The sequence below is a fragment of the Natator depressus genome, chromosome 9 (genome assembly GCF_965152275.1).
Source record: "Natator depressus isolate rNatDep1 chromosome 9, rNatDep2.hap1, whole genome shotgun sequence".
Lineage (NCBI taxonomy): Eukaryota > Metazoa > Chordata > Testudines > Cheloniidae > Natator > Natator depressus.
Window position 1 is genome coordinate 98,543,640 of NC_134242.1, and position 27,785 is coordinate 98,571,424.

Genomic DNA, 27,785 nt, shown 5'->3' on the forward strand with positions numbered 1-27,785 from the left:
AGTTATGGAACTGCAAACATCAGACAGAAGCTGCATTTTCCTACTTTTCAGTCTTTTCTCTCCCTCTCACCCCTACTGCGTACTTGCTTTTTCTGCCTAAAGAAGAAACATGATCAGACTTTAACAGGTTCCTGGTAACAAAATGTGAGACCCAAATTGCTGCTAATATGGGGCAGTAATAAAAAACCCCCTATGATTTAAAACATCTTAAATCCTACTTGATCTTCTCAACAGCGTGACACACATTGAAGTTTGAAGATGTCTGTATGATATTCTATTGTATTACTGAGAAGCAGTATATGCTGACGTAGTTACAGACTACTTAAATGGAAATACACAAGATGATAGCTAAGGCTCTTTGTACAGCCCCTCTTTTTGCCTGAACACCCAAGTGAAAAATGCCAGCTTCTGCATTATCTTAGCTTGTTTACACCAGAAATAGTAAATGGGAATGGCCGTTTTTCCTTCTGTGTACCATTCACTATTCTGCATTCCTCTAGCACATCCCCTTTTACTTATCTTCTCTCTAACCTAAACAGCTCCCATTTTTTCAGTCTCTCGATTTACCCTCTGATTAAAATACAAGGAAGCTATTCAATTAAACTGAAATGCAACAGTTAATCAAATATATTTTTATTCATCCTTTTAACAAAAATTACAATCAAGTAACAATAATAAAGGAAAACAAACAAACAAATGTTAGAAGATTCACATCATTACAAAAGCTGAAAAAAAAAATCCCAAACTTATCAAGAAGTCTACTAAAAAATGGCATATGGACAAAGAAAAAAAATAGCAATTCAAGTGTACTCACATTGCATTGTGGTGTGGTATGGTACGGAATAGGCACAAAACATTCTTTTACCGGGAAGTATCTTCACTATTCAGTCAGGAAACAAAAAAATTATTCACAACATCCTCATCAGGACCTACATTTATCTCTTCATTTAAAAAAAAAAAAAAAAAAGGTTCCTTTTGGCCTAGCACTACCCTACTTCTTAAAAAACACACAAAACCAAACAGAATTCTTCTCTTTAATAAGCTTCAGTTTTGCCAGAAACACCACAGAAGCTAACTCAAAAGAATTTGTGGCAAAGTGCCAATAATTTTCTTCCTTGATTGGTAAGAAAAAAATCCAACCTTTACAGAAAAGCTATCGATTGCTCTCCCTTACACGGTCGTCTGATGTTCCTAGTCACACCGTGATGCCAGAGCTAATACCATTCTAGTTGAGGTAGATCATTTTAACTATGGTAAGATCTGAGAAGTAAAGGGAATATCTTTAGAATATATACAATGAATGTTTGGGGGTGGGGGTGGGGTTGAAGCTTGGAAAGGGAATTTAACAGACAGGATATTCTTTAAAACTCTTCTCCCCCTGGAACAACCTATTATTAGCTGATGTTAGAGTTTTCCAGAGGCTGAGCGTTTTGCTGTACCTTTTATTAAAATCCCTGAGATTGCATCCTTGTTTTGGGGCTTGACACATATATGAAGAGGATGATCTGACAGGGTTGCCTGGGCTCGCAGGGGTCTGGATTTACTGACCCACGAGGTCCCTTCCAGTCCCAATGGCTTCCAATGAAACTTTTGAGGTGGCCTGTTCCAATTTGTTTAGAGTTAGGTCTCTTATCAGCTAACTGGACTGCACTTCGTAGTGGAGGCTGCCAAGGGGATTTAGAGGAGAGAGAAAATCCCTAATCCACTATGTAAGGCCAGCCGATATGATTTTTTTCCTGCAGTTCTTTCTCCCCATCTTTAGGAGGCATAATAATGGCCAGGGAGTAACCCTATTTGAAACATAAAAGCACACATTAGGTTATGCTTAGAATTTACAGCAGGAAAGCATGGCGAAAACAACCTCAAACATAGTTTAGGAGAATATTATGAACAATCAACTGGTGATCATGAGAGTCCCTTCTGACCTTAAAGTCTATGATGTACAATCACTAAAGATAAATACCATCAGCAAAGACAGGCTGAAGTAAAGTCAGAAAGTTAAATAGCTTTCAAGTTCTCAGAGGAGAAAACCAAGAACAAAATAGGATCACTATGTTAACCAGGGGGAAGAGTGAGGCTTATTCCCAAGAAGTGGGCTTTCACCTTCTCCCCAGCATGGAAGGTTATACAGAGGTACACATGGAGAGAACCAGCAGCAGCAGCAGCAGCTGAAAGGCTACACATTTCAAGTGAGAGACTGCAGTGGTTTTTAAACAAAGCATAATTAACTGATGAAACTCACCGTCAAAAAGATATTAGCGGCCAAGAGCTTTGTAGAATTCAAAACGGATTAAAAACACTTGTGTGGTTAGTGACAACATCCACTGTTATGCTAGGAGACTTGTGTATATACATATATTTTAAAGAAAGGATATAAATGGTCCTCTTTGGTTTCAGCAGCCACTAACAGGTGGCATTAAGAAAAAACTTCCTTTACAGACAGCTAGTTATTCCATAAATACTCTCAAAGATTTATGGCACCCTCCTCTGGAATCGGCCACTGTCAGAGACAGGATGCCAGATTAAATGGTCCACCCGATCTCTTGGCAGTTCCTATGTTCTAGCAGTGATAAGCTGTAAACAAGTTGTTTATTGTTTTACTTCTCACCGAACTGAGCAAGGTGCTTCACAGAAGAACCAGTTTCTGCTCCAAACCGCTTACAGTCCAAATGTGAGGCATGAGCAGAAGTAAGAAAGGCACGTAGTCAGAAGAGCTGGGCTTAGGCAGGAGGAGGGGCACTGCTGTGGGTCCAGTTGCATGGTTTATGTACATGCATATTGTGGTGGCTCTGGGTAGCATTTTTAGCAGAGATGGAAGGTGGCAACGGTCAGCATTTTATCTTGCGAGTGTCACCAGAGAGGTGAGTTTTCAGCAGGTGTTTGCTGTTTGGAATGTGGGTGTCTGCCTTGCAGACAAGTCACTGTCAATATTCAGAAATCCTCTGAGGTAAACAAAGAGCAACAAAGAAGTCTTCCTCACAAGGCTTTCACTTGTAAAGCAGGTCTTTCTCGGTCCTCATTATCAGATGTGGAGCTCTCTGGATTCTCTATCCAAACTAAATAGTGGATTTCCTCTTCCATAGCTGGCTTACGGACATTCAAAAAGTCATCCCCTGGACAGCTCTGAAAGAGAATACAACACATTATTTTACAGAAGATCTTCAGTGTCCTCAGGGCTCGGTCTCTCTTTTAGTTAGCAGTAATAGTCAGCTTTACAGGGTATGCAGTGTACAGCTCAGAGGGGGAAGCAGAGGCAGCTCAGGACCAAGAGCATGTCCTATGGAGGGGGAATGTGGGGGTGTAGTTGCTCCTCCTAGGAAAGTGATGGGGCTTCGGTTGGTGCCAAGGGCTGGCCAGAGTCTCAGGAGAGCTCCCCCTGCTGCAGCTGCTTATCTGAGAGGGGCAGGCATGCAAGCGGGACATTCCAGAGGTCAGGACTGGGTCCCACAATGCTGCCAAGCCGCACATGGGGTGTGTTCCCCATCCTCCCCATGGACATTGAGCTCATACAGGTGGGAGGCCGTTGCTGCTGGGATCAGAAGAAGGGAAGAAGGCAGCAGGGGAACAGTGATAGGGAGGAACACTGCAGTAGTTCTAACACTGGCAGAACTAGAACCACCATGAGAAGAGGCTCAGTGATCACTGGATGCTGTAGCCTGGACCCAGGGGGAGCTGGCACAGAGTCTGAACCTAGCCTTCCACACTGGGCTGAGTTACACTGGGAGTATCTAGCCTGCCCATCACTATGGGGAGTGGGGCTTCTCGGGTTCACACTGCCCAAACTCCCTCCCACTTGAGAGGCTGCAGGAGGAAGAAGCTCTCTCCTCTACTTGATCCTGTCTGTTCTGTAGAGCAGTGGTCTCCAAACTGGGGCGCGCACACCCCAGGGGGTGTGCGAGATGATCCTCGGGGGTGCGCGCAGCAGCAGGAGCCCTCCTAATGGCACTCCACTGTTTTTTTTCCTTCGGCGGCAGCTCTGCAAGTCCAAGGCTGGTGTTCCCCTCTGGCGGCCCACCTGCAGCAGGTCTTCCGGTCTTCTTCCGTCGGCGGCGCGTGCCAAAAAGTTTGGAGACCACGGCTGTACAGAGTCATCTGAAACCCCTTGGGAGCCAGAGCCCACCAGTACTTCCCTCAGTGGAAGCTGTTCAGCCCAGGGTGTCCTAGTCCTACAAGGGCTCCAGGAAGAGACCTTCTTAATCGTTCTTTAGTCCTCTATAAGGTTGTCAAGGACAGTTTATTTTCCAGATGCAGAAGACAGAGACAATTCACTGTGGTGAGCCAATAGCTGCTCTATAAACTGGGAATGGCCTCACCAGAAAGGTTCAACGTGCTCTCTCCAACTGCTGGCAGGAAGGAACTACAAGCGGTGTCTGGATTGGCCCAGAGATTTGAGGAGAGAAAAAGGGATTTAAACACAATTAAATGTAGCATAACCAGGATAACAATTGCAAAGGTGCAAAGTGCCTCTGACTTCACAGTAGCACGTAATTAACCCCATACACCAATTCGTGTCTCTGTAGGGCTACTCAAGACTGGGAGATTGGAAAAGCAGATTAATTGAGTTGCAAAGAGAACCATTTCATGGAACTGGAAGAGAAAGCACAAGCTCTGTTGACTAGCATAATGGCATTTAGTAAACTAGTGAGTCGGAAAAAGTTTACACTGCTTAAGAAAAAAACTTAACTGAGGACATGAAACTCTTGGTTTTAGACTGTACTTGTTTTTGTATAATTCTCATGGTCTTAAATACTTGGTCTATGTATAGTGTAAAATTCTCTTTAAAATTCTTTTAGATTATGTAAAGGCAAAATACTAATATAGGAGGTGGGAATGTAGAGACGACTTAATTCTGAGAGATCACTTGACAGCCAACAGGCAGATACTAACCTGGAAGTCCTCAATTTGCTCTCCAAACATGCGTTTAATAATTTTTCTAGGGTCAGGAATTTGTGGATAAATTAGTATCTTGAGCCTTTAGAATAGAGAAATAAAAGTGTTCGATGAAAACAATTAACCAAAGGAAGAACATTTCAAAGTTGCATTTAGAATGTTATAGTGAAAGTCAGCTGGACTCTGTCTTCTCTGACCATCTTTTGTCCTCCCAGACCATGCCCCGTTCTCTCCACCTCCACCTTCACCTTCATTCCCAATAATGAATGGAAAAGGAGTTGTACATACAGGCCCAATTTTGTCTTTGGACATAGGTGCTGACTCCGCGGGTGCTCTGGGGCTGGAGCACCCACAGGGAAAAATTAGTGGGTGCTCTGCACCCACCGGCAGCCAAGCTCCCCTCCCCACCAACGAGCCTCGCCGCGTCCCCGCTCCCTCCGCCTACCTCCCAGTGCTTCCCGCTGCCAAAGAGCTGTTTGGCGGCACTTAGGACTTCTCAGAAAGGAGGGGGGGAAGCATGTGCTCAGGGGAGGAGGCGGAAAAGAGGTGGGGCACAGGCAGGGATTTGGGTGAAGGGGGTGGAATGGGGGCAGGGCCAGGGGCAGGTGGGGTAGGGTGGGGGTTTGAGCACCCACCGGGAACAGTGGAAGTCGGCGCCTATGTCTTTGGATATCTCTGAGCAACTCCCCCGGAAGTCAATGGGAGCTGCAAGTGTGCACCTACTGCATTTGCAACCATTGAGTGAGAGGAACTTCGTTTTTTTTTTTAGGGAGATAAACTACACACAGTGTTACTGCAACCAGAACATATTTGTTCCATAAAAAACCTCAACTCAAACTCAACTCTAGAGCTCTGACTGGCACCTCCATATTAATTGTGTACGCAGAGGTATAAAGGGAAGATAACCACTGTCAAAACATACATACTACACATGAAAGGTAAACTAAAGCAGAGACTGACTGCGATGTAACTCTAAAAGTCAAGTCAGTCAGTAACAGATTTTAATATAAAAGCAGTATGGATATTTACCTTTTCAGGTACACTAGTAGAATTATAGTTGCGACTGCTACTGTTAATGGAACAGTGAGTATTAAAACAATATAGAATGTGAAGTCTGTGTGTTCACCTGGAAAACAAAACAAAAAAATCCCAAAGAATTTAGAGAGCAAAGTGCTTCAGGAATAATGAAAACGTTTAATGCAAACACTTCTTTTCAGGCTACATGATAGACTCCTAAGAATATTCCAACTTACAAATTCACAAATGCTTTTGTAAGCAATGAAAGTGACCACTAACTTTTCAAAATGTGACAGATGAAAAACAGCAACAGCTATGAAAATTCACGTAGTAAAGCTAACGATCTTCAAAAATTTCAGAGTAGCAATTGTGTTAGTCTGTATCCTCAAAAAGAAAAAAGGAGTATTTGTGGCACCTTAGAGACTAACACATTTATTTGAGCATAACCTTTCATGAGCTACAGCTCACTTCATCAGATACATGCAGTGGAAAATACAGTGGGGAGATTTATATACACAGTGAACATGAAACAACGGGTGTTACCATACACACTGTAACGAGAGTGATCACTTAAGGTGAGCTATTACCAGCAGGAGAGTGGCGAGGGGACGGGACCTTTTGTAGTGATAATCAAGGTGGGCCATTTCCAGCAGTTGACAAGAATGTGTGAGGAACAGTAGGAGGGAAAAAAACAAACATGGGGAAATAGTTTTATTTTGTGTAATGACCCATCCACTCCCAGTCTTTCTTCAAGCCTAAGTTAATGGTGTCCAGTTTGCAAATTAATTCCAATTCAGCAGTCTCTCCTTGGAGTCTGTTTTTGAAGTTTTGTTGTTGTAATATTGCAACTTTTAGGTCTGTAATTGAGTGGCCCGGAGAGACTGAAGTGTTAAGAGAGAGGGTTAAGAGGGAACTTGGTCATAGCTGTAAGTACCTATGCAGGTAGAAAGAATCTGACAATTCTGGGGCCCTTTAATCTAGCAGACAAAAGCATAAGAGGTCTAATGACTGGAAGTTGAAGTTAGAAAAAAAATTCAGATCAGTTCAAAGAAAGAGTGTTCTTACCAATACTCTTCTCCTCACTCCAGTCACTCCAGCGATTGCTGCTGTAACATGTTCCTTCAACCCTTGCTCTCACTTTGACGACGTACACAGTGTTAGGATGAACACTGGGAAACCAAGCTTCAGTGTAGCCTTTAATCTTAAAATAAAGAAATTAAAGATATTTACTTATTTCTTGTGACAGGATACGTGACATTTGCAAACTGATTTCATTGTGTAGCTTTAACATAATCAAACTGAATGTTTTGACTGAAGCCCCATTTGCCTTTTGTATTTTTGAACTCCATAAAATAAAAGGGTAAAAGATAAGGAATTTAGATTTTCACAGTATGTATTGGCCTTAAACAATTATCCAAACTGCCGAAGCAAGGTCATTCAGAAATCAAGGTTCAAACTAGCTGACCCCAGTGTTAGCATCAAAGGTTAAACTGAGGCTGAATGGCCTGGAGTGATGGTCTACAAGCTCCCCCAAATACCTGCATGAGTTCTACTGCCTTCCCCTCCATCTATCAGGACGGCAGAATTGCTGCCCAAGCTTTCCCTACACCAGAGTCTGCCCCATCCCTGTGAGAAGTGAAATGCCTGAGAACCTTCATGTTTATTCTGAGCCCAAAGGACCAAATGTATTAGACTTGCTGGGCCCTGGGCCGAAGCCTGAACCCCACTGCCCGGAACCGAAGCTGAAGCCTGAGGGTTTCAGCCCAGGGTGGCATGGCTCAGGCTTTGACTTGCACCCTGGGCAGCGAGGCTCAGGTAGGTTACAGGCCTAGTGCCTGGGGCTGAAGCCCTTGGGCTTCAGCCTTGGCCCCCCACCTGGGATGGTGAGGCTCGGGCTCTGCCCTCCCCCACCGGGCTCAGGCTTCAGTCCCCATTCTGGGGTGGTGTAGTAATTTTTGTTATCTGAGGGGGTCACGGTACAATGAAGTTTGAGAACCGCATCCATTTCTCTCATTTTTCCTATGGGAGAAATAAAAGGGAAGACTGAACAAATTCATCTAGTGCCTTTTTTGGTGTGTGGCCCATTCAGTTTTGTTTATAACTTATTGTGTACACAGTCCTCAGGAAAGGACTCTTGCTTTGCCAAGTTACAAAGCATTGAAACTAGTAGATAGCATACTAATGAAGTGAGCTGTAGCTCACGAAAGCTTACGCTCAAATAAACTGGTTAGTCTCTAAGGTGCCACAAGTCCTCCTTTTCTTTTTGCGAATACAGACTAACATGGCTGCTACTCTGAAACCTAGCATACTAAGCTGTTTTCCTTACTGATTTAATGGTACACCTAGTTCGGTTACTCAGATATAGGCATACACAAGCAAGTGCACACTCACACATTGATATCAGTGCAGTTGTATTGGTTTCTGTGCGTGATTATTTCCCCCTTTCCCTTACCCTCAAATCTCCTTGCTTACTACACGCACAGAACCACAAATCAGCATGTTCATTTTCTTTGTGATAATCAAGTCACGAAACCAGAGTACATGAATATGAGGATCTGACTGGGAGACAGATCATAGGGTAATGCAATTGTGCTGTATGTTTCTGAAGAGTTATTACCTCGTTCAGAAGTGTACCTGTTTTGCAGAGTACATTACGTACATACCAAGCCTTTGCTATGGTAAATGGGTAGCTAAGGCAAGAGACTCAGAAAACTGGCATTAGTTTCAATGCATGGTCATATTACTGAACCACATTTCATGAGAGGAAAACCAGTTATGTCCACATATGCAGTTTCAAGTAAGTTAATAAAACGTACACATTTCTGCTCTGCATACAATTATCACTCTTAATAGCAACTCAAGTGTTGCCATTGAACAGTTTGAAGAAGATATTAAAAAAAACACATGCAACAAATTTCAGTGCCATTGTAAACAATTAATGGAAAAAAGTTACATCATGTTGCTGAACGGAGCCCGATTTGCTGTCTTTAAGCTCTACTTGGTAAACTAAGCAATGTGGTGGAAAGGTGCCTGGGTTTTGCCATTCTATGTGCATTTCATCTTTGATCATTGATGCCGTTACAATCCTTGGAGGTCCAGGTTTTACTGAAATAGAAAAAATCCAGATTTTTGAACTAAGTTTATTTTGACATTTATAATATGATTAAAGTCCATACCAGTTAAAAAGAAAGAGTCACTAGATACAGCAGTATAAGGCATAATGCACGCACAGCAATTAGGACAGTGAAAAGTAAGGGAAGAGCTTGACAGATTCAATATTAGGACAGGGTGACCAGATGTCCCAATTTTATAGAGAGAGTCACAGTATTTCAGGCTGTGTCTTACGTAGGCACCTCTTACCCCTAACCTTGCCCCGATTTTTCCACACTTGCTGTCTGGTCACCCTGTATCAGGATCAACAACACTTCTGATGAATTCCCAAATCAAATCTCATGAAAAAGTAAGTAGCAGATAAGATGCAATCATTGTATCGTTCTGCACTAGTCTTATTGTCTGGAGCATGGATGGCCATGCTCCAGAAGTTCCGTTTACACGGAAGCATTTGCTAACATGTTAAAGACAAGCCAACCATTAAAATGATGCTTTTATTATTAGGAAATTTGAACATGACTGTGAGATGGCAGGCTCAAAAACTGTGTAAGTTAAACCACTACTCAGTAATGTCAAGTCCTTGGTATTTCAAAATACAGTGTAATTTCTCACACCAGGAAGTCAAACTAATAAGAATATTCTGCCAAGAAGCAACATGCTGAATGAGCTCATTTGCCTTGCAATAGGATAGAGCCTCTCAGAAGCTAGTCATCACACCACAAAGAGCTATGATTAGCCACAGAGTTCCAACTTAGAGAGTGTGGCCTAAGATACACCAAAAAGTGCCCTTCATTTGTCAAAAATAACTGACTACTTGACAATAAATTTAGAGGAAGCTGTGTACAAATCCTAGGTCCCTGACAATTTTCAAATGCCACAGACTGGCAAGAAGGTTGAAAGACCAGGATCCTTAAGGACAAGGGGCTGTGTAGTTTAGGTGAATGATAACACACACAAGGGCAAAAATACCCTAAAAATCTCCCATTACTACTGCAAAAATCTGGTACCTGCAAGAAGTCTCAACTGCAAGCTGAGAGCTGACCAGATGCATCTGCTGTTCTCACTAAGTGCCAGTGACTCATATCCAGGGGAATACAAAACTTTGGATTCAAGATTGAAGAGAATGGATTTAAATGGCTCCAATGCTATCCAGATCCGCTCACCTATCCCCAACTCCCAGAAGACCTGAGACATCTAGGATGATTAACATGTAGGGAATATAGTGGGGCCATTCCTGTAGATGAAGGGCCAGATCTTTGGCTAGTGTAAAGTGGTTTTGTGCTGAGTTTCATCCGGAGGCATCACTGATGCAATTTAATCTGGATAAGATGATCAGCCTATTACAAGAGAATCTTGTGTGTTCATGCACAATTTATGAACATTACATAATGTTCTTGTTAGAATACATACAGATATGTATCCTGGGTGTATTCTTGTCAGGTTAAACCAGCTGTTCCTTTTTGCACTGAACAATACATAATCAAAACAAATTCCATTCCCTTTTCTTTGACTGATATTTAAACCTAACACTCTTTGCAAAGTTACATAATCTTTTAAACCTACCAATTGTTGTTGGATTTCTGTTTGTACAGACAGGCCTAATTTCCTCCGAGTTGTCTCTGATCAAAATACTGATAGTTGGATACACATCTGTGGAATTTTGGATGGAAAGACTGAAATTACATCCAAAGTTATCTCCATAGATATAATTCTGGCACTGCTGGTTATTTCCCAGGCCGTCATACCTACAAGAATAAAATGTAAACATACCACGTTTTAACTTCAAACACCAGGGCAACAATGGTTACATGTGCTTTTAAATCGGCTTTACAAGATTGTCAAAGTGGGCATTGCATGACGGTTAGGTTAGAGCAATAAGAGACGGGATTAGACTGAACACACACGGTGTCATTTCACTCATACTTCAAGGAATGCCAAAGCATGAAACACACTGATTTTTCTGTACAAAGCTGCAGCAAAACAGAAGCAAGTCTTGGGCCCTTTAACTCAAAGCATTACAGACAACTCTGCTACCTCTATACTATATTTTAAAATGTTTAAAAAAATATTAGTTCAAAATAGTTTGTTCCAGGAGGGCAAACATCCCCAGGGAAAAAGAATTCCACCTCTGATTGATTCCTTTTGACATTCCCCCACCCCGAAAAGGGAAGTTAGTCCACTCAATGATGGAAAGTAGCGAGTCCTACTCCTGTAATTTACTAGCAGTTATAGGGCAGAGGACCCCAAGCTTTTTCAGTCACGACCCCCTTACTCCTAATGTAATCTGCCCATGCCCCCCGGAGCCATGGTCAGGAGCAGAGACTGTGGTCAGGGGCTGGGAGTGTGGCAGGTCTGGAGGCCAAGGGCAGGGTGCCTCTCCCTTCCCCACCCCCATGGGGGCTGGCCTGGGCCCTGCTGTGCACCCCCAAATGTTCCTCCGCACCCCCTTAAGAGGACGGGCCCCACAATTTGGGGATCACTTTTATAGTCACCCAGGGTTTGGCTAATCCAATCAAGAGTCCCTCCCATGCCACCCACGCTACTAATTACCCACCTTCCCCAGCTGCCCAAGAGAACTGCCGCCACCTGCACACCTTCCTCCTCGTTTCCCCACCTTACCCTATGGACACAAGCACAGCAGGGACCTCCTGGCTCTTCCACAGGAGCTGGGGTAGTGCTGCTGTAGATGTTTTCCCTCCTGCCCCCCCCCCCCCCCCCCCCCGAGCAGGGAAGGAAAAGTCTGTCTCTGGCACCACAACAGGAGTGCAGTTTCCATGCTGCCTGCCCCCATGTGTAGGAGGTGGGGAAGCTGTTGCAGTCTCTCTCACATATGCACCTTCAGGCCCCCAACTCCATCCCACCCCATACTATCCACCTCCCTGTTGAGTGCCTACCACCTTCAACCACCCCTGAATTTTCAGGAAAATTTGAGTACAAAGATATATCTATATTGTACTCCTTCCTTCCAGCTGGACTCTATTCCAGCTAATACCACTCTGGACTGGTGGGAATTTGTTGCCAGCTAATGGCAACAACCCAGGCAGCTGAGAGGCCTTATATTCACATTCATCCACGATCCCAGCATGGGTTGGGCAGGAAAGGATTGTGGGAGAGGGGTGTAAAATGCTACTCCAAGAAGGTGCATAGTCCACTAGAAATTTAAATTCTTTTTTCCAATTAGGCCCAGGGCTAGGTTACCATTGCTACATGCAAGAAGGGGTTGAGGTGAATAGTTTTGGACAGTGAAAAGGTCATTTCTCCCTGTGTTTAGCTTAACAAGTAACAAACATCCTGGTATTTGCTGTCCAAATACATTTGCAGAAAACTTAGTAATTTTAGTATCTACTATTAGAGTGAGAAAGACAACTTTTTTATGTAGTCAACAGAAAGTAAGATGTAATGTAAATTTAAAACTAAAAAGAACTCTGAAAGCTTTCAAAAAAAGTCTCTTTATATCTCTGCAGAAACTAATGAAGTCTAAAATTTCAGGAAAGACATCAATATAGGGGTGTGCGCACTGGTTAGTGTATATAAATATCTGTGCCAAATTCTCTCTCTCTCCACAACTCTGTTGTCTTGTAACAGAAGACTATTTATGGAAGACAGTTGGCAAGTGAGTTGGAGATGTTAAGGTGGCATCCTACTCCATAACTTCCAGGAATAAATCAGTTTTTTAAAGATGGAAGATAAAACCAACAGATACATTTTTTTTAAAAATGAGTTTCTGGGGCAGGCCAAATGCTTCATATAAGCAAATCAGCTCTAAAGAGCCAGCACGCTAGATGGGACTCACAGTTATAGTCTCTATATTAGAGCTTTGGGATCCTTCAGGGCAACGGGTAATACAAATAATATTTTTTTATTATTAATTATTATTATTATTAAGTCAGAGGTATGCAGAATACTTTTAAAGCAGGGAAAAAAAAACGAAGAAACAAAAAACAAACCACCAATCAATACAAACCAGTAGTACAGAGTGTAGTTGGTACTAGCACTTGCATTCTGTCCAGGAAGCCATGTACAGACCATGTACTCTAAGTTGTACCAAGTGCAATTTATGCCAACAGCAGCAGTGCCTGCAGCACCTGGAATGCAAGTTCAAAGACTTTTTAGAAAGATTTTTTTCTACCAGTAAGTGCCTTTCTTTCCCAAATATCAGAGCACCCTCGCTTTGTTTAGTGAATATCTTAGCAGTTGACATTGTTCACCTTCCACTATCCCACTTGAAAGGCAGAGTGCGGGTGTGACGTTGCACTCTATATGATTTTATGAAAATATGCTAATGAGTATGAATATAATGTAATTGGAATATGCTCCATGCAAACGGTCTCTTGTAAAGGTATCATTACAAAGCTTATAATCTACTGCGTGTGGTCATCCTATTTGTATAAATGTATCAGTCTTGTAACTGAAACTAGAAATATGAAATATAACTCTGGGGGCCTATTGTAATTATGCAAAGTGTGGGCCATTAATGGTGGTTTGGAATGTTGAAGGCTCCCATTAACCAGGACAATTGACTGTAGATGGCTCTGTTTTACTTGTAAGTCTTCCTGTATACTTGTGTGCTGGCAAGTGGGTAATGATGTCTTATAGTGACATGTGATCATGTCACCTGAACTGGAATCCATCTTTAACCTGGTGCTTTTCCATTGAGAAAGAGGGGTCGGAACCCAGAGGGACAAAGGATTCCTGCCTTATGCAAAAGATATATAAGTGGGTGGAACAGAACAAATGGGCGGCCATCATGAGAAATCCCCTAGCTACCACCTGAGCTGAAACAAGGGCTGTACCTGGGGAAAGGATTGTGCCCAGACTAGGAAGGCGTCCAGTCTGTGAAAGAAACTTATTGAAACATCTGAGAGTGAGATTTTATCTGTATTCAGTTTTATTACTGTACTAGACTTAGACTTGCGTGTTTTATTTTATTTTGCTTGATAATTCACTTTGTACTCTCTGTCACTACTTGGAACCACTTGAATCCTACTTTTTGGATTTAATAAAATCACGTTTTACTTATTAATTAATCCAGAGTATGTATTAATACCTGGGGGGCGGGGGGCAAACAGCTGTGCATCTCTCTCTATAGAGGGCGAACAATTAATGAGTTTACCCTGTATAAGCTTTATACAGGGTAAAACGGATTTGGAGTTTGGACCCCATTGGGAGGTGCGCATGTGAGTGTTAAAGACAGGAACACTTCTTAAGTTGCTTTCAATTAAGTCTGCAGCTTTGGGGCACGTGGTTCAGACCCTGGGTCTGTGTTGGAGCAGACTGGCGTGTCTGGCTCATCAAGACAGGGTGCTGGAGTCCCAGGCTGGCAGGGAAAGCAGGAGCAGAAGTAGCCTTGGCACATCAGTTGGCAGTTCCCAAGGGGGGGTTCTGTGATCCAACCTGTCACAATGGGCTTCTCAGGCTACAGTGAATGCCTTCATTAGTCAGCAAGTGAAAGTCACTCACTTGTACAGCATGGCATTCCTGAACCTGTGCAAGGCTCCTTCTAAACACAAGTGACCCAGAAAAGCCTAAGCTGTTGCTTTCATTTAATCTGAACTAGTGCGAACAATAATTTTACAGATAGAATGAGATGGTGAAACAGGGAAGTCGTATTCCAATAAAATGTAGGTGCTTTAGGGTTAGTTAAAATCCTTGACAGTCAAAGGAACATTGTTGCAAAGCCATGAACTGCATGACAGCTGCAGCCATTAGAAACCATCAGTGCTCACCCACAGTTACTGGGGTATCAGTGTTATTTTCATGTACTTTGAATATGGAAATAAACTGTCTCTAAAATACTATTCAGTGGCAAAAGTGAGTCAAACTCAAGTTTTAATCATGACTACTGTACCTCCAAGATACCTCGACGGTATTTAAAACACTAGGAAACAAGTGACAGAATGGTAGAAACAAACGATTACATAGCCACCATGAGTTGGGATGTTAACAGGATATCCCATGGTGGGTACAATAGCTATAGAATCAGGTTCTTCATATTTCATTTCAGTCACTCACACAAAAAGTGGCAAAATTGCATAGGTTGAAGAGTTTCTTTTTTTAAATTTAATTTCTTCATTTCCTTCCATCCACTGCTGTCTCACACTGTATTAATGGATTACATCTTAGAGAAGAAATAAATATATCTGGTAACACCACAATAATCCTCAGGCACTACACATATATGTTACTTCCATAAAGAGCCCAGCCTTCAACCTCACTTCTGCTCCTAAACTTGTTTCTTCTGCGGAAGCGACTACTTGAAGGTTTATTACAGGAAAATTAAAGTTGTGTTTAGTTCATAAGGTGACAGATGTCTATGCAGATAGCTTTTTAAAAACAAAAGTCTGTTTAGCTCACTCACTCCTAATGGTCCATCCCTGGGGTGCATCAGAACAGTCCTTAGACCAAAGGATACACAGTACTCCTAGGACACGGCCTCCCTTTAATCAGTGAAAGCTTCCACATCTCAGTGTCTCACCGCAACTTTACTTTTCTTTCCAGTTGACCTGCTTTTTTTGCTTCTATTACTGTCACTTGCTTTCCTGCCCACTTCTCCCTGCAGCTCTTTCTACTCCCAAGCAACTGGACTCTGCCCTGTGGCCTATTACTGATCAGTCCTCCATACACCTGTCTCGTCCCTGACACTACCCAGAAATGTGTTTCCCTTAGCTATTCTCCCCTGGCCCAATCACTTCAACTTCTCATCTCTGAATTCATCTTTTAAAAAATGAGGAGAATATAAGAATCAAACTTGTTAGCAGGGCACACAGGGTAGGTTTCAATATTGCAGAGGCACACACACTTTAAGAACTAAAACATATGACAATTATTTCCCAGTTGTATGGAGTATTCTTGTACCTGTGTTGGTCCCAGGATATTAGTGAGACAAGGAGATGAGGGAATACAGTTTATTGGAACCACTTCTGTTGGTGAGACACAAGCTTTCAAGTTTAGACAAGCTTTTGAGTAAAGCTTGCATAAACCAGAAATCTTGTCTCTCTCACCAACAGAAGTGGTTCCAATAAAAGACATTCCCTCACCCACCTTGTCTCTCTAATTTGCTATCTTACTTACCTGCCAGGATTGGTGTTCAGGATTTTCTGTTTCTCCTGTAAGAGCTAATAATATAAACAACAAACAATCCTGAACTAATGTCCTGGCAGGTGAGAACTGTACAGTTCACTTTTAAAGTGTATTGGGATGTGCAAAAATACAGACACTTTCAGCTAATTTAAGATTTTAACTGTGTTTTATTTTTCTAAAGATTCAGCTTTCTTGTACTACATCCCAGAAAGCAAGAAGTTGTGTATTTCGTCAGATATAAAGAAGGTAACATGCTCAAGGCTAGGTTTTAGAATGGGTACCTTTTGGTGGAGTAGAAATCTCCACCCAGTTGCTCGGTTCACTTGTATTATCAGATTTGCATTCACTTCTCACTCTGAAATGAGCCTCCTCATTCAAGGATACATCTTCCTCACGAAAAAGATTCCTACTCCATTCCTAAATTTAAAGAAATAAAAACTTTAAAATGCCCAAATACAGTAAACACACAAAGGACAAGGGAAACCATAGTTAATGTAAAAACATATTAGAACAAATCAAAAGGCTCACAGCCAGTTCTAGAACTAAAGGAACAACGAGGATGCTTAAAAATCCAAACCAAAAGCAATGAACAGCCATTCAGCAAAAACAAAAGGTGATGATCTCTCGGCAGGCATACTCAAACATACCACTCAAGAAGAGAGAGAGTGTCATAGTCTGAACCAATTCCCCGCAGACATGGACTGACTGGCAACCTACAGAGATCCAAAATGGAGTATGGAGGAGACTTTTCTTCCTACGGGCATTCTTCCAGATCTGATAAGGCAAAGTCATGAAGTTTACACTACCTCTGTCTAAACAGAGGACTTAAAAAATATAGGAAGGTCAATCCAGCACCTTTCACCACTCCATAGTCACACAAAATATTAACAGAAGAAAAAAGCACTCAAAGCCCATGCCAGAGTAACAACAGAAAAAAACGTGCATATAAGCAAACAATCATTGAACAGGTAGGGAGTCAAACAGCCATTAACATTCCAAATACAGCAGATCAGAACGCAAAAACCGCAGCCACAAAACAAATTTATGAACTGCTTTTCCTTAAAAGGACCAGGATATCCTGGACTTGGCAGCTGTCACAGCAATAATGTTCAGCAATAACGTTCAGTAATCACAGAGTGTCTCCATGAGGCATCCTCTCCGGGCCTGGAGGACTTGCATCATATCAGGTTTGACTGCATCCAAGACACAGTCACTTGGGGGCAGTTCAGGAAAAAAGTAAAGTTGGTTATAATTTGGAAGTATATGACTATCTAACCTAAGATGACGACTGATGTCTCTCTTCTGGACTCGGAGCCCACTTTGAGGGGTTCAGAGTCAGGGTACAGGACCCTTTCAGGAAACCCAGTTTTGTGTAGCTTGAAGATGAAGACAGTTTGGTATGTATTGGTTAAAAGTACCTTTAAAAAGAATACTTAATTTAATGGATGCATGAGTCTTTTCTATTATGCTGTCTGTGAATTACTACTAAAGTAGCCTGCTCAAGAATGAGGCTGGCTACTGCTTTTGAGCTCTGAATATTCCACAACCCATCATGACATCAGAACTGCAGCAGGTGAGATTTTTTCAGACCAAACCCTCTCTAATTTCTCCCCCCACACACACCAAAAAGCGTATACTTGGGTGAACCAAAATATTTTTATTTGAGCATAAGCTTTCGTGAGCTACAGCTCACTTCATATTTTCCACTGAATGCAGCCGATGAAGTGAGCCGTAGCTCACGAAAGCTTATGCTCAAATAAATGTTAGTCTCTAAGGTGCCACAAGTACTCCTTTTCTTTTTGCGAATACAGACTAACACGGCTGCTACTCTGAAACCAAAATATTTTGTAATTGTGTTGATTTCACCAAATTATTTCTGTGAAAAAGACGCTAAAAAGTCAATATATTGTTTCGAATTAAAAAAAGTAACATTTTCAAATTAAACTTGTCATTTCAAAATTTATTTCCATTTTATTAAAAAAAGGTAAAAATCCATCAATAATTTTTTTTAATTGTTTTGTCGAAATTTTTGGTTTGTTTCTGGTAAAGTCAAGATAATTTTTACCCCCTCGTTTGGCCACCAAATCTAAACTAGTTATTCGCACAGCCCTGCAAACGACCTCCAAGTATGTAGATCCATTATAAAGTGTATAACATCTAAGAACAGTTACAGGTAATTTTATTTCCTTTCATTGTAAGAATAAACATTTACTGGAATATTGTGGAATTCAAAGAGCTGGGGGAAAAACAAAAAACAAAACAAAAACAACAACAAAACGTACTCTGTTTTCTTGTGGGATGCCATTAATCAAAATTTCACTGCAATATTCTAGATCACAGCCACTGTTCATGCCCTCTGGGGGATTCCATGTCCATTTCAGTTTACAGAGCTGGCCAAATGAATAATGCAGGTTGGATGGAGGTGGGAGAACTTTTCTTCCTATAAAAGCAAAGGAAAAAGTTCTAAATAAATACTTCATGGGTGCTCTAAGTAATTTAATTAACACTGGCGAAAAATTTTCCATCAGGACTATTTCGACAGAAATTTCATTTTAATTAAATGAAATGTTCCACCAAAAGCTGACAGTTATCTTGAAAAAGAACCCACCCTTTCTGGTCAAAAAATGAAAATCAAGTTTTCAGCTGGAAACTCTCACATTTTGACCCCCTCTCCCCCCAAAAAATAAAAAAGTAAAGTCAAGTCTGTGGAAAATAAAAAATTAAAGCTGGTTAGAAAATGTTTTAAGTTTCATGTAATGAAGCTGAAATCCTAAGAGGTTTATATTACAATGATTTAAAATGTAAATCTGCTTCAGTTTCACAACCCTCCTAAAATAAAGGATAAATAAAACCCAGTATATTTTTATATTTATTTTTAAAAAGTCATTTAAAAAGTCATTCCTGTCTTTACAATGGTTCACACGAACTGTAAAGCAACACAACTGAAATATTTGCCCAATCAATGCTTCCTCTTACTTCCCCAAATCATACGGCTGACTGGGTCGGCAGGTGCACACAAAACCTTCTCCATCAGGAATTACATTTTTTGGTCAGATTTTATTTGGCATCAGCAAAGGGCTTATGGATGGCTGCTGATGTGAGAGTGTTTGCACAGAGGCTGACAGATGAACTATTCTCTGTCCTTACCCTCACAGGTCTGCCCATCCCACATCCAGCCATCGGATTAAACAAAAGCACAGGCAATTACACAAAGACGTTATTATGAAGCAATTACGGTTGCTACAAAAACACATGCCTAACAAGTCTACAAAAGTGAAGAAACAAAAGTGACGCTACCTAACAGTCCATATCCTTTACTCCTTCACCTAAAACTACCATATAGCACAGCTACCTTCATTCTACCCCTTCGAGATGCTAGCCTACATGCTCTTCTACAAACAACCCTTTGCCAAGTCACTGTCTCCCAACATAACCAACTATTACACCAAACATCCACAATTACTAGTATGGGACAAATTAATCTGGGAAAGTGCTGGGTACACAAAGGCAGAAGGGGAGACAACGTTAAGGCTGCAGTGTGTGGCATACAGTAGTTACGGTAACAAGGGATGCGATTGCAGGCAAAGGAACAGAGAATATGTCCTGGCAGGTGGCTGAAGTTTTTATTTGGAGGCTTTTGTGAGTTTGTAGTAACCCTAAGTGCTTCAGAACAAAGTTGTGTGTATTAACAGATACCTATTTTGTGTTTAGAGACATAATCCAGTAGTTTTAATTTCAAAAAATTAGCCTTTCAAATTACAACCTTTGGGGTAGATTGTGGCTTGGACTTTACACACACCTTAGTGAGTAAGAGGGCATTAAAAACTTTACCTTCCATGGATTCACCTGATCTTTAACTCAAGTGCACAATAGGTAGGACCAGGGTGCGATAAGAAATAATTTACTGCTGGCATAGGCTAGTAGCACACTACTACCCCTCAGAAGAGTGGTTCCCAAACATTAACCACCCATGAACCCCTTTCACGAAAATATCGAATCTCGCAAACCCCCTCCTAAAAATGAATATTTCCAGGGATTTCCTCCCTTACCTAAGCATAAATTATGGAAGCAGTGATCTTGGAAATAATTTGTTTTTTTATGACACGCCTATTACCAGGATGGATAAAAATCAATAAAAAAAAAATCGGATTTTTTTTATTTATATCAGATTTTTTTGATAAAATGCTTTTGGAGGAAAAAACCTATCTAAAGATAAAGATACATTTTAGCTCCAAGATATCTCATCATGGAATTGGGATTATAAATTCTAATTCTATAGTATGAGACAATATATTCATGTAATGTTTAAGTTTTGTAAATGAGTTCCAATAGTTCATGGATTACGGACCCCATTTTATGAGGTTCCAGAGGCTTCTGTATAGATTATTTAGGTTAATCTTTCTATCTACCCAATGGGACTCAGTGCTCAGTCTAGAAGATACCATCAGAGATGCTTAGTTTTGCTGTTCTCAAACTGTGGATTTGTCTCCAGAGATAACGTGCCTGTTAACAGCAAAAATGTTTTAAAATAAATAAATATATAGAGGTGAGAAACAACAGTCCTCAACCCTATTGTCCCTCTGCAAATTTGTGTACAGAGTCACTCCCTTATCTCTCCCTAAAAGTGCAAAGTTTCAGAAAGTTCAATGAATAGAAGATTGTTGGGGGCGGAATAGATCTAGATAAGGAGAAGAGATAAATGTAAGAAGATAGGGACATGCAGTAGAAACAAAAGTGAAACTGTTTGAGCAGCATATTCCAGAAGTCTTGAGTGTAGCCTCCATTGATTTGAGATCTACCATAACATTCTCTCACTAGAAGGGAAAAACCTATAATAGCAGCAGGCCATAAAAGAGACCCAGTTTCGGAATAAGAACCATTCAAGAAATATATGTTTGCTGATGACGTTTTAAAGAAAGTCACACCATTGAACTGGTGGAAGTCACTCAAGCACTTGGATTCAGAGACCGTTGACGTGATAATCTCACTTTTAACAGCAGTAGCTTCTTCTGCAGGTGTAGAAAGACTATTTTCTTCCTTTGGACTAATTCATTCCAAATTGAGAAATCGTTTGGGCCTGAAAAAGCAGGAGAGCTTGTTTTTCTTTGCCAGATTATGAACAAACAGGAAAATGAAGGTGAAGACGACTGTTAGCTGCAGAAGCCAATATTTTAAGTTTCTCATGTTGACCTGGCTGAGGTAGTCGATTTAATTTTTGTTTTATTTTTTTAAAAAATTTCATTTAACTATTTTAGTTAACAATTTTAACAAAAACAAACCTGATTTTAAAAAACTTGAACGCTTAACTAAATTCAAAAATTCATATCCTTGTTTTGTTAAAATATTGTAGGTTTGCTGTTGAAGAAAAAAATCCAGAATACATAATGTTGTTGTTCTAGTTAAATAAAACAATTTAAATGTCGGTCTGGTGATGTTCTCCTCCTAATGCAGCACGGCAAGAAAATCCTCCAAATATTAATGATTAATCTGTTGAATTGGAGATAGTTCACCTCCCAGTGACTTCATAAATATCTGCTTCAATTAACTTTGGTAAATGAAATAACCAAACAATCCTTCATTTTCTGATACAGCTGTAAAACTAATCTGAAAAGTTTTCAAAATAAAATCACTTTAAAATGTATAGTGTGTACCTTTTAAGAATGAAACCTACGTCTATCTCTGAGTTGTGAAGAATATGTATTGAGGTTATAACAACCAACAAGAATGCACTTTTAAGTAGAAATCCATGATTAAATCGAGTCTTCCTGACTAGTGATTTAAATCAAATCCACCCTGCTTATTACGCACAATTATTACATTATTTATCATTATTAATTTTATTACATTATGAAAACGGCAACACTCTTCCAAGATTTCACTTCTGTAGCTCATATCACTTGGATTAAGCCTCCTACATGTTTCATCCAGGAGTACAAGACGTGAACCAGCATGAAAGTATTTAAGAAGCCAACTCAATAAAGAGTTCCTCCCACAAGCATTCGGGTCTTGAGCAGTCCAGGCAAACAACGCACAACTACAACAAAGCTTAAACTTGTTCCGCCAGGAAGTCATGGTCACGGAGCTCAGGCTGCCAGCTCCTAAATAAGTGAGAACTGGCTGGAAAGGGAGGGGGCGAGCCTCACCACAGACTGCAAGGGGTTGCTTAGCCAGGCGATCCTTCAGCTGGAAGGTTGGGGCTGCCATCTTAGACTCATTTACTGGAAGTCTCCACTGACCAAGGGAAGTGGCCAGAGCGTGTGTCCAGGCTGAGTGTCCCTTCAATCTTATGTAGAGCAGTGGTTCCCAAACTGGGGTTTATGAACACTTGGAGGTTCGTGAAATGTATCGGGAGTTCTCAGAAAAAAAAAAAATCTGTAATGGTGGACAGAGCCCTCCCTAGGGATCCCGGGTGCGGGGGCCAGTTTGCTTATAAATGTATCTAGTTCTGCTTGAAAGACCTCCCACCAAGCTTTCTGAAAATTCCATCAGGCCTTCTGTAAACTGTTTGTTGTTAATGTCAGCAAGCCTGTGGTGGTCAAGGACAGCAGATGCTGAGATTTCAGAAAAGCTTCAAATACTTTCTGCTCTTTGACCACTGGAGGCATTTGCCTGGAAGATGAAAAGGTGATTTTGGGTGAAGAGCCTGTAGCCTATCTCCTACTGTGAAAGCTGGGGGTTTGCCTTGGATCATAGAGGAGTTATAGGTCAGTGACTGATGCCCATTCCACTAGATTCTCTCCATCTGCATTGTTTTCAGGGTAACCCCAGCAGACCACAGTAAATGGAAAGACTTGGAAAGGTGAGTGGAGTAGAGGTTGGCCAGTTAGCTGATGGAGGCTTGTAGATAATTAGTGCAAACTCATTCACCTCGATTCCTGCGATGGCATTTGGACCAGATGTCGATACTGTGACAGAGGACAGCTCTTCTCTAACATAAGATGTCATCCCATACTGACTGCAATGGTGATGACATGACATGTAGCCTGGAACTGAAACTTGCACATCAGTGGTAGAGTGCATCTCCTGAAGCAAAATTACATGTGCTTCAAGGTTTGTATGTAGGTGGAGTTTGTAACTTTGCTGTTGATATCCCCTCAATATTGGAACACAGCATCTTGAGAACCGACCCTAGTGCTAGGGTTTGCGGTGCTGGCCCTGAAAGGGACCCCACTGGAAAATGGCCCTTTCAGGCTGAATGTGGCTTACAACGTTAGCCTGTTCCACATTTTGTTTGCTTTCTTTTCCCTTTGCACTGCTTATGGGGGATGCCACAAGAAGGTAGCAGACATGCCCTATTGGGGCCCTATTCTGAAAACATTCACTACTGCGTGTGATCTCACTAAATCAATTAGTAGTTCTAGTTAAGCCTTTCAATATGACTTTCTACAGTAGTATCATATCTTGAAGTATTTGCAGAATTAAGCCCCTAATAAACTGCAACCAGCACAGGAGGCATGTTTTTTGGGGGGGCACCCCAAGGTGTCTTTAAATAATTCCAAGCTAAGAACTTTAATAGACACTCCTTTTAAAATTCTACAGCTTTCCTTTTAGTAAAGCTTAATTTTAGGTATTTTAAATTCACACACAACTATTTCACACTGCCTGAAGCTGAAATTGTGTTTGCAAGATATAAACCTTGACTAAGTCTTATTAGCATAACTAATTTAACCTAATAAACTTCCAAAGTAATTTTCAGGTCTCATGCTTTTACATCAACCTCTGAAGAAAAAATGGCTTAGATGTAAAAAGCATGTATAGAATACACCTTCGGTGATTACTCAAGTCCTGCTCATTACTTTTATTATTAAAATATCAGCCAGACAGTGGTTTGAACAGCAATTACCACAATCTTTTCAACTTTTATGAATTTGGACCTATTCCATGTAAAGCATAGTTAAATTCTGATGCAAAATACTTGCATTAATAGTCAAAAAATTCTAAGTTAAATTTCTATTTGCATTTAATTTCTGGTAAAAGCTGAGTAGCGTACGTTCCTTTCCCAAAATCTGGATGCAGGTTTGGGATTGTGAAAGTAGAATGAATTATATTGAAATTATAATTCATTAAAGAAATGCTACTTGAAGGGTTTGTTGAAATATAGTTGTCAGAAAGAGAAACATTAAGGAGTGTGAGACAATGGGTCCTCAAACTAATTAACTTAGAGCTCCTACTGAGCTAGGAGATTGGTAAACGTTAGTATGCAAATAAGATATGTATGTATATTTGTCAGTTTCTGCTTCCTTTTGTCTCTTATGTTAAATTGGCTTTGGTTTATCTGTATAAATAAGTTAGCTTGAGCCTTAGAGAGGGGCTCACATATCTGGGTGCATTGGCAAAGCGCTTTGCTAATAAACAGAGAGGTCTGACAAATTATGGGAGTCCTGAATCTGACTTTGACAGGATCAGGTATGGTTAGGGCAGTGGGGGTGGGGGGAGGACACAGGGATGCATGACAGCTTTATGATCAAACACTAGATTGGGCAAGCAAACATGTTCCTCTCGAATATTGGTATGGTTTGGAAGCTTCCATTTTGGAGCCACATCTCAGGACATGTGATGGGTGCAAGATTATTTAGAACCCCAGAGCTGGTGGATAACACAGCAGGATGGTTTACTTAATAGAAACCTCTGCTTTTAAATTCAGTCCCCATTGTGATGTTTTATCTCTGCATCATCCCAATTACCATCCTCAGTTTGATAAGCAGATCAGCTTTAGCTGAAAGGATCTAACTTATAAAATACATATAAATACATGCCTGGGATCTCCATGCCTTTTTCATGGCCTCTCTTTCCTTATAGCTCTCTCTGGCTAAATACCATAATACAAAAGTAAAAGTAATCAATATCTCTGCAAAACTGTGTTTCTACTCATAAATTTTTCTTCATTTAGCAACATAATGATTTAATGGAATTTTACTTCACTCCACACTAAAGTGTTAAAAATCAAGTAGAAAATAACCAACCTGATTCAATATTAATACATACTATTACATACAGGTGGTACCCAATGTTAATATTAGTTTGGTAAATCATGATTTAAATATACGTGATAAAATTAATCATCAAGGGGTAGCCATGTTAGTCTTATCACAAAAAGACTACCGAACTCCTTGTTGTTTTTGTGGATACAATTAAGATATCTAATTTAAATAAATTACTATAGAAAGTTTGACAGATTAATATTAGATTAGCTGGTAATGGCAGCCTAACAGTAATTATGAAAGTGAAAGAAGAAGTAGATCAAAGATAAGTACTTATCAATAATCGTGAGGGGATTCCAACTCTCTCAAGGAGAACAATACATTATATTTAAAAAAATATATAATTATTCATTATTTCCACTCTTCCAGAGGTGTGCACAGTGATTTAGTGACAATTAAAATGGCACCCCTTTGAGCTGAAAAAAGTTTACAATAATAGCAAAAGAAAATCAATGGCTCAATTCAAAGACCAAGATTTTTTTCATTTCAAAAACCTAAAAAGAGAAGTATTTTATTTTTGCTCAAGATCTATCTATCGATCTCAACAGTAAGACCTCCAGGAAGATTAACTGTAGCAGGGACTGATTCACTGATGTACTCTTGTTTCCAATATTTAACTCCCCAATATCAGAAATACCACCATTTATACAAAATACAACTTGATTAAATATTGAACCTCTGCCTCCCTCCCTCTGCACTCCATCAAAATTATCCTTATCTAACATCTGAGGCTTTAATGACTTCAGCTGGGCTCCACCTTGGCATACAGGTCCCTATTTACAAGCAACTTGCAGTACTCCAATGAGTTAGTATAGTAAATAATCTACATATAAGGCTAACATCCCACACGGAAGATAAGAACTAATTAAGTTATTTAGAATTAAAATTATATAATGGAATTTACTCCTGAATTTTATTCCTTTGTACTTACCACACACACATACACACACTTACTTTTCAGATTGTTAATAAGAATAAGAAAAAAATTCTGATGGAAAAGCAAACACAGGGAACATCACTGGGATCGAATGTAGTCTCTACGTACATTTAAGCATGTGGTCTTTTGACTAAGTATTTACACTCATCCTATGTAAATAGGAAATCCTTTACAATTTAGATTGTTTAATTTTCATTCACATTTTCAGTCACATTATATTCACAACGTTTTTCCACTGAATTTCTTTAGTTAAAGGGACAGTCAACATGAAATTCTAGACACTTTAAAAAAATCCCCCAATTAGAGGTAGATTCAGACACTTGTTCTCAAATCTTTCTTTGCTGATTTTGTGGGTTTACAGATGTATTTTCCTATTAATCTGAGAAAGCTAAAATAATTTAAAAAAACCTTGTTTTCCGTGTTACTGTGTGAGCACCCTGCTTCAGAAAAAGCAATGGGAAACGAACTATACAGAAAATAGTATCAAATGCACAAAGTAAAGAACCGGGGTGCTGAATAAACGAACAGTTTTTTTCTTTAATTCTTTCAATTTAAGTAAACTTTGGTGCTACTTGCAAGAGAAGCAGGTTTGAAATTTTTAGAAAAGTGTGTTTTTATTTTACGGTGGTTGTGGCTGCAGCCACAGAAATTTGAGATATAGTTTAAAGCCACCAGATATGTTAGAAGAAAAGGAGTACTTGTGGCACCTTAGAGACTAACAAATTTATTTGAGCATAAGCTTTCGTGAGCTACAGCTCACTTCATCGGACCGATGAAGTACCTCACGAAGGCTCATGCTCAAATAAATTTGTTAGTCTCTAAGGTGCCACACAAGCCCTCCTTTTCTTTTGGCGAATACAGACTAACACGGCTGCTACTCTGAAATCTGTCAGATATGTTAGGGTTCTTTTGAAATACCATCATAAAGGAAGGAAGATCAGAACCTTAAATTTCTCCTCACTATTTTATGATATAGGAAGCAGAGGGTCTGAAATCCTAATTCAGATTGCACATCACTCAAAATTTGCACGATCTACAGGCGGTTTAGGCTGAAAAGTCAAAGTTATTTGAACGGAAGGTGCAATCTAATGATCACACCCTGAAAGAAATATAGCGACTAATCCTGCAAACAGCAACTACCTCCTGTCTTTACAAAGAGTTGTACAGGAACAAAAATACTTGCAGTAGTAAAGATTTGCAGGACCACACGCGTGTAGCTGGCGGGATTAAACGGATTAGGAACGGCTGGCCAGGTTGCAAGGTTGTTTTTTTTTTTTTTAATTTATTTCAAGAGAGGGAGACTGATGGCCCCGATCCCGCTCAGGCGCGGGCGCTGACTTGGGCTGCATGCCCTGGGAACGATCCCGCCGAAGAGAGCTCCGGCCCGGAGGCAAGCGACGTGACACGCCCGGTGTGAACGAGGAGCGGGGGCCAGGCACCGCCGCGCCCGGGCGCGGGCAGCAGGGCAAGGGGCCGGCCGGGCGCCCGGGGAACACTGACCGCGGTGACCCGCCAGCTGCAGCCCCCGCAGCGGCCGGCGGCCCCGCCCCACGCCCCCGCCGTGTCTCCCCTCGGCCCCGGGCCGCCCCGCCAGCCCAGCCCGGCCCCGCGCCCCCCCCCGCTCCGCACCTGCTGGCCGCCCCTCGGGTTCCGCGGCCCCGGCCGCGAGGCAGAGCGTCAGGGCGAGGAAGAGCTGGGCTCCGGCGGGGACCGCAGCGCCCATGTCCGCGTCCGGCCGCGCCGCCGCCCGCTTCCCAGCGCTGCGGGGA

General features: G+C 41.1%; 1 protein-coding gene across 2 annotated transcripts; it reads right to left on the reverse strand.

Annotated features, from left to right (window-relative positions):
* Positions 1 to 675: 675 nt before the first annotated feature.
* IL13RA1 (interleukin 13 receptor subunit alpha 1) lies at positions 676 to 27,785 on the reverse strand. 2 transcript variants are annotated; one of them, XM_074962758.1, is made up of 11 exons: positions 27,646 to 27,785; positions 18,381 to 18,538; positions 16,380 to 16,515; positions 12,983 to 13,103; positions 10,582 to 10,763; positions 8,861 to 9,012; positions 6,973 to 7,108; positions 5,920 to 6,016; positions 4,888 to 4,972; positions 4,314 to 4,370; positions 3,076 to 3,123 (listed from the first exon to the last, which is right to left on the reverse strand). In XM_074962758.1, exons 1-10 carry the CDS (start codon positions 27,737 to 27,739, stop codon positions 4,323 to 4,325), a joined length of 1,209 nt encoding a protein of 402 aa, XP_074818859.1. In that variant the 5' UTR covers positions 27,740 to 27,785; the 3' UTR covers positions 3,076 to 3,123; positions 4,314 to 4,322. The 2 variants fall into 2 exon arrangements, with proteins under 2 accessions (XP_074818858.1, XP_074818859.1); XM_074962757.1 differs by lacking the exon at positions 4,314 to 4,370 and having other exon boundaries at positions 676 to 3,123.